The following is a 16,457-nucleotide window of genomic DNA, read 5'->3' as shown; positions in this document are numbered from 1 at the left end:
CAGTAATCTGCCGCAATAAGGTAAAAAGTTAAAAAAAAAGCATTCCTAGTCTTTTTTTTTGTTTAAGGATAGTTTTCTCAAGTCAAATATTTGTAGGTACTCCATTATCTCTTAGAAGGGGAGGCGATCCACCATCGACTTAAGACTCTGGAATATGCTCGCGAATGTGATAAGTAACTCATCACTTACAGATAGAAAAGAAGAACAAAATCCATCCTCCGAGCCTTATTCAGTCTAATCGGTTAGGTAGCTGGGTACCAGTGCTTTGCAAGAAGCGACTGCCCTATCTGACCCCCTCAATTCAGTTACCCGGGCAACCAAATACCCCTTGGTTAGACTGGTGTTAGACCTACTGGCTCCTGACTACTCGTAACGACTGCCAAGGATATTCAATGACAGCCGGGACCTGCAGTTTAACGTGCCATCCGAAACACAGTCATTAAAAGAAGAACAAAAAATAAATTAATTCATTTAGTGGACTTGCTTACTTAATTTGTAGCTTATGAAACCAAATCTAAGAAATTTATATCTTTATGACAATATCTTCTTTGTGAAGTAAATATTATTTTTAATAACAAAGGGGAGTTTTCGAACAACACTGGTTAAAAGCGAAGTGACCTCGACGAGGACAATTTAAAGAATGTAGCTCATCGCGTGAACAGTGCAACTGATAAATATTGACTAACGTAAAGTATGATTCATTAACTAAAAATAATACGTGAGCCAATAAGACCATTACTGATATTAAGGAAAATTTCATACTAATAATTATTCACGATGATACAGTCAGGTTCAAAAATATTAAGAAGGTAAGATAGCGTTTCTTTCGACGGATTTTTATTTGATCCTATATCAGATCAACTCTTTGAAACCGTACGGCTGCTCGCCGGTTTCATAATATGTAGTACCTGTCTACTTCTATTCGTTATAATAATCGTTTAATTATTGAGGTTTGAGTTCCATGTAAGAGAAACAAATATAAAATAGAAAATTACAAATACAAAAATTTATAATTAGTAAAAATATACAAAATAACGACTTGAAAACACACAAACGGAGTACCTGTAGCCATTTTTTTTACGTAGGTCTAGGTATTTGAAATAAAAAGATACCGACGAATTGACCCTCCTACTTTTTATCAAAGGCGGTTAAAAAAAACTTTCAAGTTGGATTGGTTGGTTTACTCTGTGTTAGAAATTTGTAAAGTACCTACGTTAGATCTAGGAAACTTCTACTTTTAAAGTTTTTTTTTTGAGAGACTTTTTTACTGAATACTCGATTTGAGTGTTTCGGAAAGTACGATAAACTGTAAGGTCCCGGCTGCGATTTGAACATCTTTGGCAGTCGTTACGGGTCGTCAGCAGCCAGAACGCCAGGCAATCAGTATTGCCAAGGGGCATTGCGTTGATCGAGTTGAGGAAGTCAGATAGTCAGTCGCTCCTTGCCGACCCTAACATAGTTGAGAAAAGGCTAGGCAGATGATGAAACTACTTTACTGGATAATTGAACTTATTCTGAAACCTACACCTGGCATTTCCGAATCTATTCATATGTCTAGTGAAACACAAAAAAATGATGATACAGACCTAGAATATGGCTTTGGAACACCAAGGGTTCTAGAAGGATCAAGGTTAACATTTCTCAGAGTCTGACACTATGTTACATTGAATTCCCATGAGGGGTCTTAGATGATTTTCCAGCTATGAAGGTAAGCAGAGTGAATTTTCCACAAATGATGAAGTTCTCAATTCATCGCCTCAAAAACGCCTTTTAATTTTTTGTTTGATAGGGTTTACTTTCAAGGTGGTCCCAAAATCTTCAGGTCAAGATTTGATGGTGAAATCCCTGAGATATCGAGGACCACATTCGAAGTTGTAAGGGTGCACAGGGTCAAAGCTTAACAGTTAGGTATCTGTGTCTGTGAAAACATTTCAAAACAGTTAAGGTTTAAAGCTGACCTGATGATGGAGATGAGAGAAAGACTTGAGGAACTCCGCAACGGTATGTATTAACTACCTCGTGTTTGGGCTTATTATATTCGTATTGATGAGAACTTTCCATTAGTATAGGTATAAAATACTAAAAAGCTAAAAATGAAAGAAAAAAAACTACTTTTAGCAAACGAAAAAACCGACTTCTAAAAACAAAGTCGGTGTGTGCAGCTATGTTAAGAACATTTTGAAGTAATAGATAAGAAGTCTTTTTTTTTTGAGGTCTCAAAAGTATTTGTCAAAAATATGAGAACATGAGTTATTAATGAAATCGTAATCTTAATTCTCGAAAAATATGAGTGATCATTCATTTCCCCTTATACTATTGTTGTTCCTTGAAAACTGTGTACCTAGTACCACTATCTCATAGATATTGATAATCAGATGATTAACTAAAATGTAATTTGGATAAGATATATAGGTATATGGGCTTATTTAGATACAGATAAATTAGTTATTTTTTGGGTTCTTGCTTATTCTTGTTTTTGACCAGCGTGGAGTCACAATGGTAAGCGTTTTATGAAATTTTTATGCTTCAAATTAAAAATATTTTTGTTTATTTAATAGATTTTATATTTATAAGCCTAAAGTTAGTTTTCAAATAATAATGGTATCCCCAAAATATAATTTAAATAAATATATTTTCGAAATAGATATTATCTAAATTAGTATTGGATGATTTATGGATAAATATCTCATCATTAATCGTTATATATTTTCGGCTGGACAGTCTCCAGGCCCTTCATGATTAAGAAAAACCAGTGAAATAAATTCTCAAATCGGTTCAGTACTTTTGGAGTGTTACAAACAAACAAACAAAAAAAAACTTTTTTTTTATGTTAGGATAGATTATTTTAATTTATAGGAATAATCTTTAAAAAACGATGTCTAATTATAATCATTGTTACGTAATTATCTGCTTAATAATATTATTCAAGTATCAATATCTATAGTTGAAGAGATATAATCGTATCTGGTAAACATGCTATGTTAATTGAATTACAGGAAAAATACTTAACCGTTGATTAAATCTTTTTGACGGCGATTAATATCTACTCTCTATTTGGGGTTTTGATAGTAATCAAAGGATTCATATCATTATCTTTTCTTCAAATAATTTATTTTTGTGAATTTATGATGAAATAGAGATATCTGGGGGCAAGGTTGTGCACACGATTGTCATTAAAAACGCAAAAACAACCCTAGATTTTCTATTATCTCTGAAAGCATTTAAACTGATTGACAAAGCTGGATAGACAGAGATATTTTCGCATTTCCATTTTTTAATAAAAGGGACAAATCTACCGTTTTGGCAATATTTCAACTGCTTAAAATTTTCAGGCGAACCGCTGGTACACCCTCCTTTTGGGGGCAGCTCTTCTGCAGAGCGTCCTCTCCTTCGGTCCTATTGAAGTGACAGACGACGAATGGGCTGAATACAGAAACCTGATGCGGGACCCTGCTTACCGCCTGCCCACGACTACGAAGCCTAGCAACTACGCCGTCAACCTTACACCATACTTCACTGGCACCTTAGCTTTCACCTTTGAGGGTTCAGTACGCATCACCATTACGGCCACGCAGGCTAATGTCAACGAAATTGTGCTCCATTGCAATGACTTGACCATCGAATCAGTCATGGTGGCTACCGAAGCTAGCCCGAATGTTAATCTTATTGCAAGCGTACAGACTTTTGTCTGCGATCCTGTCTACAGTTTCCTAAGAATAAGGACCGCAACAGTCTTGAGTGTAAACACGAATTATATAATCACGAGTAACTTTAGAGGCAACCTTCAAACGAACATGAGAGGTTTTTACAGGAGTTGGTATTACGACTCTAGTCGTGAAAAGAGGTAATTATTATACTTTCCTTTTTTTAAATTTTGATTTCAAATACTAAATCATTAATTTTTTGCAAACATGGGTACATGGAGATCTTATAGCTATATAAAAAATGCGATTGACCATATCCTACCATAAGGCACGCAAGTTTTTTTTCGAAATAAGCCGTTTATCATTGATGTGTTTATAGCATCAATAATCGTGTTTTAGTGAAGGCTTAGCAACATATTGGGTTTGTAGTTAGATACTGATAAGATACAACATATTTATTTGGCTTTGAATAGGTTTCAGTGTTTTCGTTATGTAATAATGTATTACAACCTCGTGTCAGTCTTGAGGTGAAATCTTACCAACTCTCTTTCTCTTCTCTTACTTTATTCTTATCTTATAAACGAAGCTAAAATAACTAAAACAATGACTTCTTCAGGACGAGTAGTTTTTGAGCAGTAAAATTAGCTGTTGGTAAATACAATAATGAACACTTCAATGGACCTAGTATTGTCACCGAAAATAAAACCGGCCAAGTGCGAGTCGGACTCGCGCACCGAGGGTTCCGTACAAATCCTGTATAGATAAAAAGTGAGTCTCGCGCCAACCGTTCAGTTTAGAACAATCATAGTTATGGTACTCGTAATTTCGTGAGAGTCAAAGAGTTAATATTTTTTATTTTATAATATAACTAAAATAGTAGGCCAGTACCTTGTAAAAGTTCTTTTATTTAAGTTATTTATATGTACAACATTTTATAGTCATCATTCAGAAATCTGATTGAAAATAACTAATTATGTCTTAAAGGTCATTGGGCATATCCGACCCGCTTTGTAAAAAGTGGCGGACATGAATCAAAGTAGTTTTAAAGCGTGGAGAATGGTATGACGTTTCATTGAATATAAATATTTTATTAAATTTCCATGGAGACGAATGTCCAGGATCGTTTGAAAAATATAAAAGACAAGCAGTTTCAGAGGATTGTACAGGTTGCAATGCTAGTTTTTATTGTTAAAGACTAACTATTCATAAAGAAGGAAGATGCCAATTTGGATGACCAGGATCTGATGAGGATCTGGAAATCCTGAGAAATCGAGGGCAACTTTTGAATATTGTAGGCACGCATCGAGTCAAAACCAGACATGTGACTGTATTTTTTAAGGGTACTGGTAAACAGTGAAGGTTTGGAGCTGATTTGATTATGGAGACTACAGAGAGTCGAGGGAATTCCTGAACGGTATGTTGCAACTACCACGTGTTTGGGCTGATTTTATTCGTATTGGCGAAGACTTTCCACATAGATAGGTTTGACTGCCATTGTGGGATCGATAGCAAAGATCAGATATAGTTATGGGACCTCCTTTACAATTTATAACGTAACCTTGTGTTGGAGCTTATTTTAGTTTAGGTGATGAGAATTCACTACTATTGGGATCTTAAATTTTTGAGGGATTAATCACCTAACGAGCCCCAGTTTCAGGTGTTTTTCGAAACTGCCTGACGACTTGTAACTGTCGAATTGTAACAACGACTGCTAGAGAGTAGGATTCGGGGCTGCTGGCTTTACGTTTCTAGAGCCTTGAAAAAAGTGTAATTCTGTCCCTTTCTTTGTTTTATAAAGTCGGCTTTATTTTATTTTGTAGCATTTTACAAACAAATCCAACTTCAAACATATAAAAAAGCAACAAGAAAACAAAAGCAAGAATTAAATTAAAAAGATGTTAGGTGCATCGGTCTAGAAGTCGGTGTCTAGAGGATGCATCTATATTTATATAATCACCGAGATCTAGACCGATGCATATAAACAGTTTTCTTGTTGTTTTTAGAAGTTGTTTTTATTTTTAACTTTTGTGAAAAGTTCTCGTCAATACAAATAATATAAGCCCAAACACGACGTAACTAAAACATACCGTTGAGGAGTTCTCTCGACTTTCTCACGTCTCCATCATCAGGTAAGCTCTAAACCTTCGCTGTTTGATAGTATCATCAGACATACATCTGAAAATCAAGTTTTAATCCTATGCATGTCTACAATTTCTGATAGTTGCCCTCGATTTCTCAGGATTTCCATCATCAGATCCTGACCTGATGACAATGGAAATAAACGGCGAGTATACTCTTTCACTACAAAGAAATGATTTCTCAAATCCGTCAAACTTGGTCGTTTAAATTCCCCATTGAAATGAGTAAAATATTTGATGTTTACACCTGATTTTCTCTAGATTCCCATGGTTCACATTGATGCGACTAATGCCATAGTAAATCAGAGCCTTTATCATTATACTGCGCTATATTTCTTTCGTATCCGCCGTGGGTATGGTTTCCATACTAAGGTGCCCAATGACCATTGAATGATTTAAAATTGTTCACAGTTTAGAGGCAATTATATTTAAGAAGTGTTTGATATGAATTTCAACTTTAAGGGTCAATTCACACTGAAAGAGCAGCGGCCGGCAGCGGCCGTAAGAGCACGGAAAATGTAAGAGCGCGGCGCGATGCGGCGCCGCGCGGCGCCGCGCGGCCCGCCGCGCTCACGCTCAATCCCTTGCAATTACGGCCGCTGCCGGCCGCTGCCGGCCGCTGCTCTTTCAGTGTGAATTGACCCTAATATCTCTACGCGTCCATGTGAAAAAGGGTAGGTAGTAAGCTTATAATTATAAAAAAAATATTTTATGTCATGTAAGCAAAAATAATATTTTAATATTTTATGTAACTTCAAATTTATTATTTTCGCAATTTTTCCTTTATCTGTACTATATAACGTTGCTTCTTGCCGAATTTCAAGATTCTGAGTTCACGGGAAGTACCTTGTAGGTTTTGATTCCCTAGCGTGTGACGGAAATTCGTCTAAGGTGTCGTAATCTTTTGATCGCGTTAACTTAGAAGTTTGATTTTTGTCACTGCCTAAAGGGACAATAGACCTAAGTATTTGGTATAAATTTCAATTTGATACCTTTATTCGTTCGTGAGAAATAAGGTAGTAAGTTTCATTTTATTAAAATATTTTCTTTTATATTATGTAACTAAAAAAATGAGATTTTCGTAATTTTTCCTATATTTGCATTATATGACAATGCTTCATGCCAAATTTCAAGACTCTGAGTTCACGGGAAGTACCTTGTAGGTTTTGATTCCCTAGCGTGTGACGGAAATTCGTCTAAGGTGTCGGTATAACTGCTGTATCTTTTGATCGCGTTAACTTAGAAGTTTGATTTTTTCACTGCCTAAAGGGACAATAGACCTAAGTATTTGGTATAAATTTCAATTTGATACCTTTATTCGTTCGTGAGAAATAAGGTAGTAAGTTTCATTTTATTAAAATATTTTTTTTATATTATGTTACGAAAAAAATGAGATTTTCGTAATTTTTCCTATATTTGCATTATATGACAATGCTTCACGCCAAATTTCAAGACTCTGAGTTTACGGGAAGTATCCTGTAGGTTTTGATTCCTTTGCGAGTGTCGAAAATTTGATGAAAATATCGACATAATCGGCTGTATCTTTGGATTGGCTTGGCTTAGAAGTTTGATATTTTCACAGCTTAAAGGGACAACAGACCTGAGTATTTCATGTGAATTTCAGCTTGATACGTCCACGCGTTCTTAAGATAAAGGGTCTTGACAGACAGACAGACAGACAGACAGACAGACAGACAGACAGACAGACAGACAGACAGACAGACAGACGGACAACAAAGTGATCCTATAAGGGTTCCGTTTTTTCCTTTTGAGGTACGGAACCCTAAAAAAAGGATGTTTCATTTATTTTCTAAAAACAATTGATCTCGATATCTAATAGCTTTATCTTCTCTATCTTGTTACCCTTTAACGCACATTGCAAAACTTTAAGTCGGCCGATAGTTGGTTTAGTCACAAAATACATAGGTACAGAAGTCAATCTCATGTATGTACTTCACTTTTCATGCCTAAACTCGGCGGTCGCGCTAGGGTTGTCAACTTTTTTATGCGCATAAAACTAACGTGGTAGTGGTACTCGTATCTAATTATTTATTTATTGTTGAAAATAAAATAGGAAAAATGAAATATAAACCAATAATAATAAAATATTTGATGTGGCATAGGTACAAGAGGTTAATAAACACTTTCAACGGAAATTAGTTTGAACGAGATACCGATCTTTTTCAGAAACAAATTTATAATTTTGTTATTCAGACGTATATACCATAAAACACTATGTAAAACAAAGTACCTCTTTACTTGCGAACAATTTTTTTTTGTATGTAGGTAATTGGTTGGTACAGTCCCTAATCTAAGCTTGCTTCTACCTACAGAAACCTTGAATGCGAGTCCGACTCGCACTTGACCGGTTTTATTTCGTCTACCTTACAACATACTCTCGCCATGATCACAAAAATTATTTACTCCTACTACCTAGTAATAATCTTTGAGGGTAGGTTGGCAGGTTCGCCTGGGTCGACACTAGTAAAACTTATTACGGCATTGGGCCAGAGACCGCCGGGGCTTACCTGCCCACCTAATTGTACCTACTGCGTTTATTAAACGAACCATCGAAATATAAGAAAATAAGTAGGTACATTACATACTATAGGTACTTACCCCTCTGAATCAACCGGCAGGCTAAAAAACGACAGTTCACTGTTTATTATTGTATTAAAACAACCGTCCACTGAACAGTTACAATACGACATTTTTGTTATTACTTTTTCTTTTGTTATTAAAATTAAAAATCAAATTACAGTTAGATATCACAACGCGTGCACATTTATCTACCTTGTGTGTGCCGCGCGTATCTCAAGAAAACGGCAGCCGCGCTCGCACTGTTTTGAGTTGTTTTGAGACAGCGCGTCTGTGAACACGCACACATAGACACCTATGTCTGCGTGACTCGAACGCGCTTTGTATGTAGATTGACTTCTGTACCTATGTATTTTGTGGTTTAGTCTCATAAAACAGTGTGAAGATTAAAGGTCTCTGCACACAGCGGGCGCGGCGCGGCGGGACGGGACGGCGACGCGACACTGAGCAGTTGTAATGTACTAGATATTACGGAGGCCGCCACACAGAGCCGTCCCGCTCGACGCGACGCGACGCGACGATCTAGTACATTATGTCACGTCGCCGTCCCGTCCCGCCGCGCCGCGCCCGCTGTGTGCAGAGACCAGAATGGTACTACGCACACTACAAAGTTCAAGTATTTATTCGGTATCAGACCGATTGAAAATTTTAGTTGGAATCAAGATTTTCTTTAGAAAAAAAAATACCAGTATTTGTTTTATGTTGCGTGAAGTGTCAGACTTTTACTGACTAAAACCCATACCACCATATTATAAAACGTGCTTTTAAGAAGTACCCGCTTTATAAGAAGTATAGCTTTAGTCCACTGATTTTTTTCGGGACGGTCGTTTAAAGGTGGTACAAAAGCTGATACTTTTTTAAAACCACGTTCAATAATAAGGTGGATTATCCTTCTTAAGCCCTTTATACACCAAAATCACGGCATCTCTTTCGAACAATCCCGCAGCTTGCCAGTTATTGGGTCAACTGTCGGCTGTTTAGTCTGCAGTGTGAGGGTACTATAAGTCGTTACCAAAATCCCATTCATTCCTCAAGGTTCGGTAATTTTCTTTGTAAGATTAAGTTATATCGAATCAAACAAGTGAACTAATTTTTTCACCTGTAGTCATAGTAAGTAAGGATGACACATCATCATCATCCTCCGAGCCTTTTTCCCAACTATGTTGGGGTCGGCTTCCAGTCTAACCGGATTCAGCTGAGTACCAGTGCTTTACAACAAGTGACTGCCTATCTGACCTCCTGAACCCAGTTTCCCGGGCAACCCAATAGCCCTTGGTTAGACTGGTGTCAGACTTACTGGCTTCTGACTACCCTAACGACTGTCAAGGAAGTTCATTGATAGCCGGGACCTACAGTTTAACGTGCCATCCGAATCACAGTCATTGGTGTCTAAGATATACTTAGAAAGTACATATAAACTTTAAAAAGTTGCATTGGTACTTGCCTGACCTGGAATCGAACCCGTGCCCTAATATGTGCTTGAGAAGTTGGTTCTTTACCTACTAGGCCACCATGACATGGATGTAAGGATGACTCACTTGATAGTTTTATCGTTAAGGAAAATTTTCGAGATACAAAAATATTATTTTCTTGTCTAAATGACTAAATGATAGACTGAATCACTGATATGGGTGATAGGTAATCACTTTTCATTTAATTATTATCTAAGCAATTAAGGGTAACCGACTTTCCAAAAAAGAGGAGATTCTCAGTTCGGTTTTGTCAACCAATATGATCAATTTCCCCATAGAAGCCAACCCCAACACAGTTGGGGAAAGTCTCGGGAGATGATGATGATGATGATCAATTTCCCCATCTATCAACCTATCTTCTTTTTTCTATGTACTTTTAGTAGATGTGTTAAGTTCGAGATTTTAACTGTTTAATTTTTTTTAGATGGATGGCAACGACCCAATTCCAGCCTGGCCACGCTCGCCAAGCCTTCCCCTGCTACGACGAACCAGGATTCAAAGCTACTTTCGATATTACCATCAACAGGGAAGCCGACTTCAGCCCAACCCTTTCCAACATGCCCATTAGAACCACAACTAAGTAAGTACTATAGGAGTTGTGGTTGTAGAATTAAAGGCACCTTTGTAGTTATGTGGATTTATTGTATCTTCACAGTGTTTACAAAAGTTATACTTTGCACTTTAATAATGTAACTACAATCCTACAGTGAGAGTTAAGAAGGACACGTGGTATCGCAACTTAGTCTCCCTAGACACACTCTTAAAGACTGCTAGGCTATCGAATAAGAGGGTGCTTACTGAATACGAGTGGACTGCGGGGCTATCGCACTCGGATCCGTCTAGTTAGCGAATGAATCTGGTAGTCCTCGGCTGGCCTTTATATAGTCGCCGCTGCCGTTGTTGTCGTTGCTGTCGAAGACTCGGTGACACGTTGTTTGTATGTGTGCGTGCGCTGGCGGTGATGCGTCATTGTATTGAGTTGTTTACTTGGTATGTTATAGTACCTATTTTCTTCATGTGATATGTTTATTCTCAGTTGGTAAACGAACTAGGATCTTCATTGATGTACGACAATATATTGCAATAGCAAAGTTTTTGCTTCAGAATAATTTAGCGTTGCGTAGAACTCTTGATTGGAGGAGTCAGTCACAGTGTTTAAACCGTTATCACAAATGTTGTAGTAGTAAAGCTAACATATATCTTCTTTTGCAAATGTTTCAGCCTCGCAACCGGCAGAGTTGCTGAGACGTTCCACACCACTCCCGAAACATCTACGTACTTGATTGCTTTTATAGTATCGCACTATAGTCAAGTAGCTTCAAACAACAACCAGCAGAGGCCTTTCCATATCTATGCTAGAGACAATGTTGGGGTCCATGGAAACTTCGCCTTGGAAATTGGAGTGCCTCTTTTGGAAGTCATGGAGCGCTATACAGAAATACCTTACTATGGCATGGCTCAAAACATGAACATGAAGCAAGCTGCTATCCCTGACTTCTCAGCTGGTGCCATGGAGAACTGGGGACTTTTGACTTACAGGTAAAATTATCTTTTCCTTGTCGTGAGTTCTTAATCATTTACATTCTTATTATCTTTATTTGGTTACTGCTAAGTTGTATCTTCGATAAATACATCAGCGGAATATTTTAACCATTTCATTGTTTACAGGGAGGCTTTGATTCTGTTCGATCCCGTGAATACCAACAACTTCTACAGACAGCGTATCGCCAACATCATTTCTCACGAAATCGCTCACATGTGGTTTGGAAACCTCGTCACATGCGCTTGGTGGGACAACCTTTGGCTGAACGAAGGTTTTGCACGATTCTACCAGTACTACTTGACTGGCGTGGTAAGAATTAGTTTATGAATAAAATAATTACGTTATATTTCTCTCTCTCTTCTCTCTAACTCTTTTTCATTTGGTTTCAACCAGTTTTATAGTATTTCCAGTATTTTTAAACCATCCTTTTTGCCTCTTTTTACCAGGTCGCTCCTGAAATGGGCTTCGAAACTCGTTTCATAGTGGAACAGCTGCACGTGTCGATGTTGTCTGACTCCCTTGACTCTGCTCACGCCCTCACCAACCCCAATGTGAACGACCCTACTACTGTCAGCGCACACTTCTCCACCATCACTTATGCCAAAGGCGCCAGCATCATCAGAATGACACAACACTTACTGGGCAACAACACTTTTGTGAAAGGCCTTAGGACTTACTTGAAAGACAAGTAAGAATGGTTCCTCTTTTTGGTCTTATCAAAATACTTCTTTTTATCTTATTTTACAAGGGTGCGTCCACATCTGCGAATGCGCAGCACGCGAGCCGATCGCGAGCTGCGCGCGTGCATTTTTGTTCGTGCGCCGCTTCTGCTTGGCTCGCGCGCCGCTCGCGTGCGGCGCTTAGGTCGCGCGCGAGGTCTGCCATCTTCGATAGTACTGAGCCAATATACGGAACTGTAAGGGCGAGAACTGATTGCGCGCAGATCGCGCGCCGCTCGCGCGCTCTATACGAGCCTTGCGTGAGTTGCGCCAAAGAGGCGCACCGAACTATTGCAGTCACTGCACGCGCGCAGCTCGCGGACAGCTCGAGATCGGCTCGCGTGCTGCGCATTCGCGGCGCATTCGCGGCGCATTCGCCAGATGTGGACGCACCCTAACAGTTTGTAATGAATTCTATCACAAAATTCGTGTAGTGTAAATGATGATGTATTAAATTATGCCCGAAAAAGTACTCAAATACATGTATTTTTTCTTGCAAATTTGCAGTGCTTACGGTGTCGCTGAGCCCCGTCACTTGTTCACTGCCTTAGACGCTGCTGCAACCGCAGACAATGCTCTCGCCAACTATGGTGGTATGACCATCGATCGCTACTTCAGAAGCTGGTCAGAGAAAGCAGGTCATCCATTGTTGACTGTGTCCATTGACCACTCCTCTGGACGTATGACCATTATTCAAGTGAGTCGACAACACCTGTATTATAAATCTAAAAATGTTCGTCTCTTCTAAAGATAATTAGCGAATTCTTTCTTTTAGACCCGATTTGAGCGCAATACTGGTGTATCAACAGCGACCGACAGTCTTTGGGACATCCCCATTACTTGGACTAGGGCAGGATCTATTGACTTTGACAACCTGAAACCTACGCAATTCATCAGTGGTGTTTTGACTATCATCGACAGAGGAACCACTGGCAGGGAATGGGTTATTTTCAATAAGCAGCAAACTGGTAATTAAGTTTAACAATCGTATACATGGATTTTGATGTATTTTGTATCCTTTCCTATTGAATTAAGTTATAATATACATATTAGTTGGAAGTTAGCTTCTGATTATATGTTTGAAGAACTACATTTTATGAATCTAAATATTTTCAGGTTTCTATAGAGTTAACTACGATCAAATCACTTGGGGTCTCATCACTCAAGCTCTTAGGAGTAACGTGAGGCTATCAATCCACGAATATAACCGTGCTCAGGTAAGTTGATTTACTTCAATTAGCACATTCGACAATGAACAAAATAAATGTTCTATTTTGTGTAAAATGTATCTATTTTTTTCGTAGATCGTCGATGACGTTATGTTGTTAGCTCGAGCTGGCATTATGACCTACAGCAGAGCCTTGAACATTCTCTCCTTCCTTAAATTTGAAGATCAATATGCTCCTTGGGGCGCAGCTATTACTGGATTCAACTTCGCCCTCCGAAGATTAGCTCATGATGTTACAGCTCACCAGAAACTGAGGGTAAACATGTCTTATACTTAAAACATAACTAGCATGCTTGACGATATTAGAAGTATTTAGTATTATTTGATGTTTTTTTTTGCTAAATTCGTTTTAAATCTTTTTAGAATGAAATCTTGGATTTGAGCACGGCCATCGTTAATCGTTTGGGCTTCAGCGAGCCAGCTGTTAGCAATTTCATGGACGACCTTCTCCGCATGAACGTCATGACTTTCCTTTGCGACATCGGCCACCAGGGGTGCATCACTGCTGCTAGAACTAGCTTTGCTACCTGGAAGAACGGTGGAGTGTAAGTGTGGCTGAATTTGCAAATCATCCTTGGATCTTGCAATTTTTTTCTAGAAAGCAAGCTCCTCCGATATTCTGATTGTTTTTGGAAGAATTGATTCAAAACTTTTTTTAACATCACAAAAAATATTTTCCATAATAAACACACAAAACTAATCATCAAACAAAAATAATAGCCATAATTTTTTATATCCATTGCTTTTTGTTTTAGTGTCCCACCCAACATGCGTCCATGGGTGTATTGCAATGGAGTGCGCTACGGAGATCAATCTGACTTCACTCACTTGTGGACTAGTTACAAACAATCTGACGTTGCTAACGACAAGTTGGTCATGCTGTCGGCCGCTGGTTGCACTCTTAACCAGGCCAGCTTGAACATATTCCTCAATGACATCGTGTCTGGTGGCGATGACATCAGGCCTCAAGACCACAGCGCAGCTATCGCAGCGGCTGTCCGCAGTAATGAAGTGAACACTATGAGAGTGTTCACATGGCTGCAGGCTAATGTGCAACAGACTATAAGCACGTACGTATTTTGTAGTCAATTTACTGTCAACCAGTCTATCAAGTTTTGCTAGAAATGATTTATTTAGATTATAGGTAAAACCTAATGTGTCAACTATTTTATGTTACAGTCTGGGAAGCGTCAGTCCTATTTTGAACGAAATCACAGCGCGCCTATTGAATGAAGCCCAAATCACTCAGGTAACATTTTTGCGAATGTCGTTTTGAAGATAAATCAATTTTAATTAATTCATTTATTGTCTCAAATATATCTTTATATAAATATCTTTTAGCTGCTGCCTGCTTAAGGTTGTTGAGCCTGCTTTACGTTTGTACTATGTTGAGGTCGGTTATCTTAACATAGTTGGGAAAGTTACCTACGTTTCACATCGACTGGCTGGTTATCTGACCTCATAAATCCAGTCACCCAGGCACCTCGATGCTGCTTGGATGATTGACAGATTTCCTGGGTTTTGGCTTCCAGTCAGGGCTTACAATTTAACACGTACAAGACGCGGCTAAATAATATTTTATTATTTTTTTCTAGGTTCAAACATGGTTGGATGCAAACCAGAACGTAATTGGTACTGCAGCTCACACTAGCGCCACAAATGGCATCGCCACGTCTAGGTCCAACATTCAGTGGTACACACAGAGGGTTCCCGAATTCAACGTATACTTTGAAACTGGATATGTTGAAGAGAACTTCGCTGATCCTACAACTACCAGTACGACTACGACTACGACAACTACTACGACCACTACAGCAGCTCCTACGACTACGACTACTACAGAGGCGCCTACGACAACAACTACGACCACTACGGAAGCGCCTACGACCACAACTACAGAAGCTACAACAACACCTGTACCTGGCTCAGCAAACATCGCCACTCTTAGCATCGTCACAATGATCGTGACTCTCGTTGTTAATATGGCTTAAATTTTATTTGTATTTTAATATATTACTGTATTTTAACAATAGCATAACATAATGTAATATATTTTGTAACTATACAAGCTGTTGATTTGCATCCGTGCCATAGTCAAGGAGGTTAAAATTAAATACGTAAATAATCGATTTGAATTACGGTAGGTGGGAAAAGGCTAATATGCGCTGCTTTTTTTGATGTTGTAATTTCATGGTATTTCAGAATTTAGCCCACGGTTAAACACAAATCATAACAGAATTCCCCCGCGGCCACAGTGTGTGCGTGATGGCAGCTATGTGTGCGTAGACAGAGAAAACTAATGTCTACGTGTGTGCGTGAGTGTCGATGTGTGAGTGTCTTATCTACGACATGACAGCGCGAGCGCGCGAGCGAGCGAGACCGAGTGATACGCGATAGAATCATTTTACCTAAAGTTTCGAAAATCACCTTCATTATTGTCATTAACTTCGTTTTACTTTACTTACTAATTTTTGAGCATAAATTTAACACAGATATCTTATTAACTACAGTAATAAGCAATACTAGTGCGCGAAAGAAAGTTCACTAACATGTTAACAGCTGATTGATAAAATGTTCGTTTTGCTTTATCTTTCAGCATAAAGTTTTCGCAGTGATTTAGTTTTTATTTTTGAATTAAATTGGTTAATAATTAGAAATTTTGCTTCCTTCTTAACGGTCTTAGGACCTTGGAACACGGAAATCTTATTAATGACGTAATACCTACTAGGTGCGCTAAAGGAAAGTTCACTGACCTGTTAACAGCTGATTGATAACATTTTCGGTTTGCTTTAACATTAAAGATTTCGTAGTAATTTTGTTTTTACTTTTCGATTAAATTGGTGAAAGATGTGTTAGTTAAGTGTAGGCACGAGGTGATTCTTTCGGCTCGTAGGTATTATTGGCGTGGTTAAGAAATCAACTTATTTACACTAATAAAATTGATTAAGCTGACTACGTATTTACAAAATGTACAAATAAATAAATTACCTACCTAGTTTAGTTACCCGGAGGTACTGTTCAAAGCTGTCACCTTCACACTCTTGGCACAATCGAGCACGACGAAGTAGCTGGTTGTCCTTCAGCTAACATAACACTATCACATTCGTTTTTAATG

At 38.4% G+C, this 16,457-nt stretch overlaps 1 protein-coding gene across 1 annotated transcript; it reads left to right on the top strand.

The window, feature by feature from the left end:
* Window positions 1-2,344: 2,344 nt before the first annotated feature.
* LOC110378013 (membrane alanyl aminopeptidase) lies at window positions 2,345-15,356 on the top strand. The gene is made up of 14 exons (XM_021337081.3): window positions 2,345-2,499; window positions 3,333-3,844; window positions 10,277-10,432; window positions 11,074-11,391; window positions 11,521-11,704; window positions 11,842-12,083; window positions 12,622-12,811; window positions 12,890-13,082; window positions 13,231-13,331; window positions 13,419-13,598; window positions 13,706-13,887; window positions 14,098-14,412; window positions 14,522-14,591; window positions 14,938-15,356. Exons 1-14 carry the CDS (start codon window positions 2,497-2,499, stop codon window positions 15,331-15,333), a joined length of 3,042 nt encoding a protein of 1,013 aa, XP_021192756.3. The 5' UTR covers window positions 2,345-2,496; the 3' UTR covers window positions 15,334-15,356.
* Window positions 15,357-16,457: the final 1,101 nt, after the last annotated feature.

Source organism: Helicoverpa armigera, chromosome 12 (genome assembly GCF_030705265.1).
Source record: "Helicoverpa armigera isolate CAAS_96S chromosome 12, ASM3070526v1, whole genome shotgun sequence".
In the NCBI taxonomy this organism is placed as follows: Eukaryota; Metazoa; Arthropoda; class Insecta; order Lepidoptera; family Noctuidae; genus Helicoverpa; species Helicoverpa armigera.
Note: the sequence above shows the minus strand (reverse complement) of the source record. Positions and strands in the feature narration are given on the sequence as shown.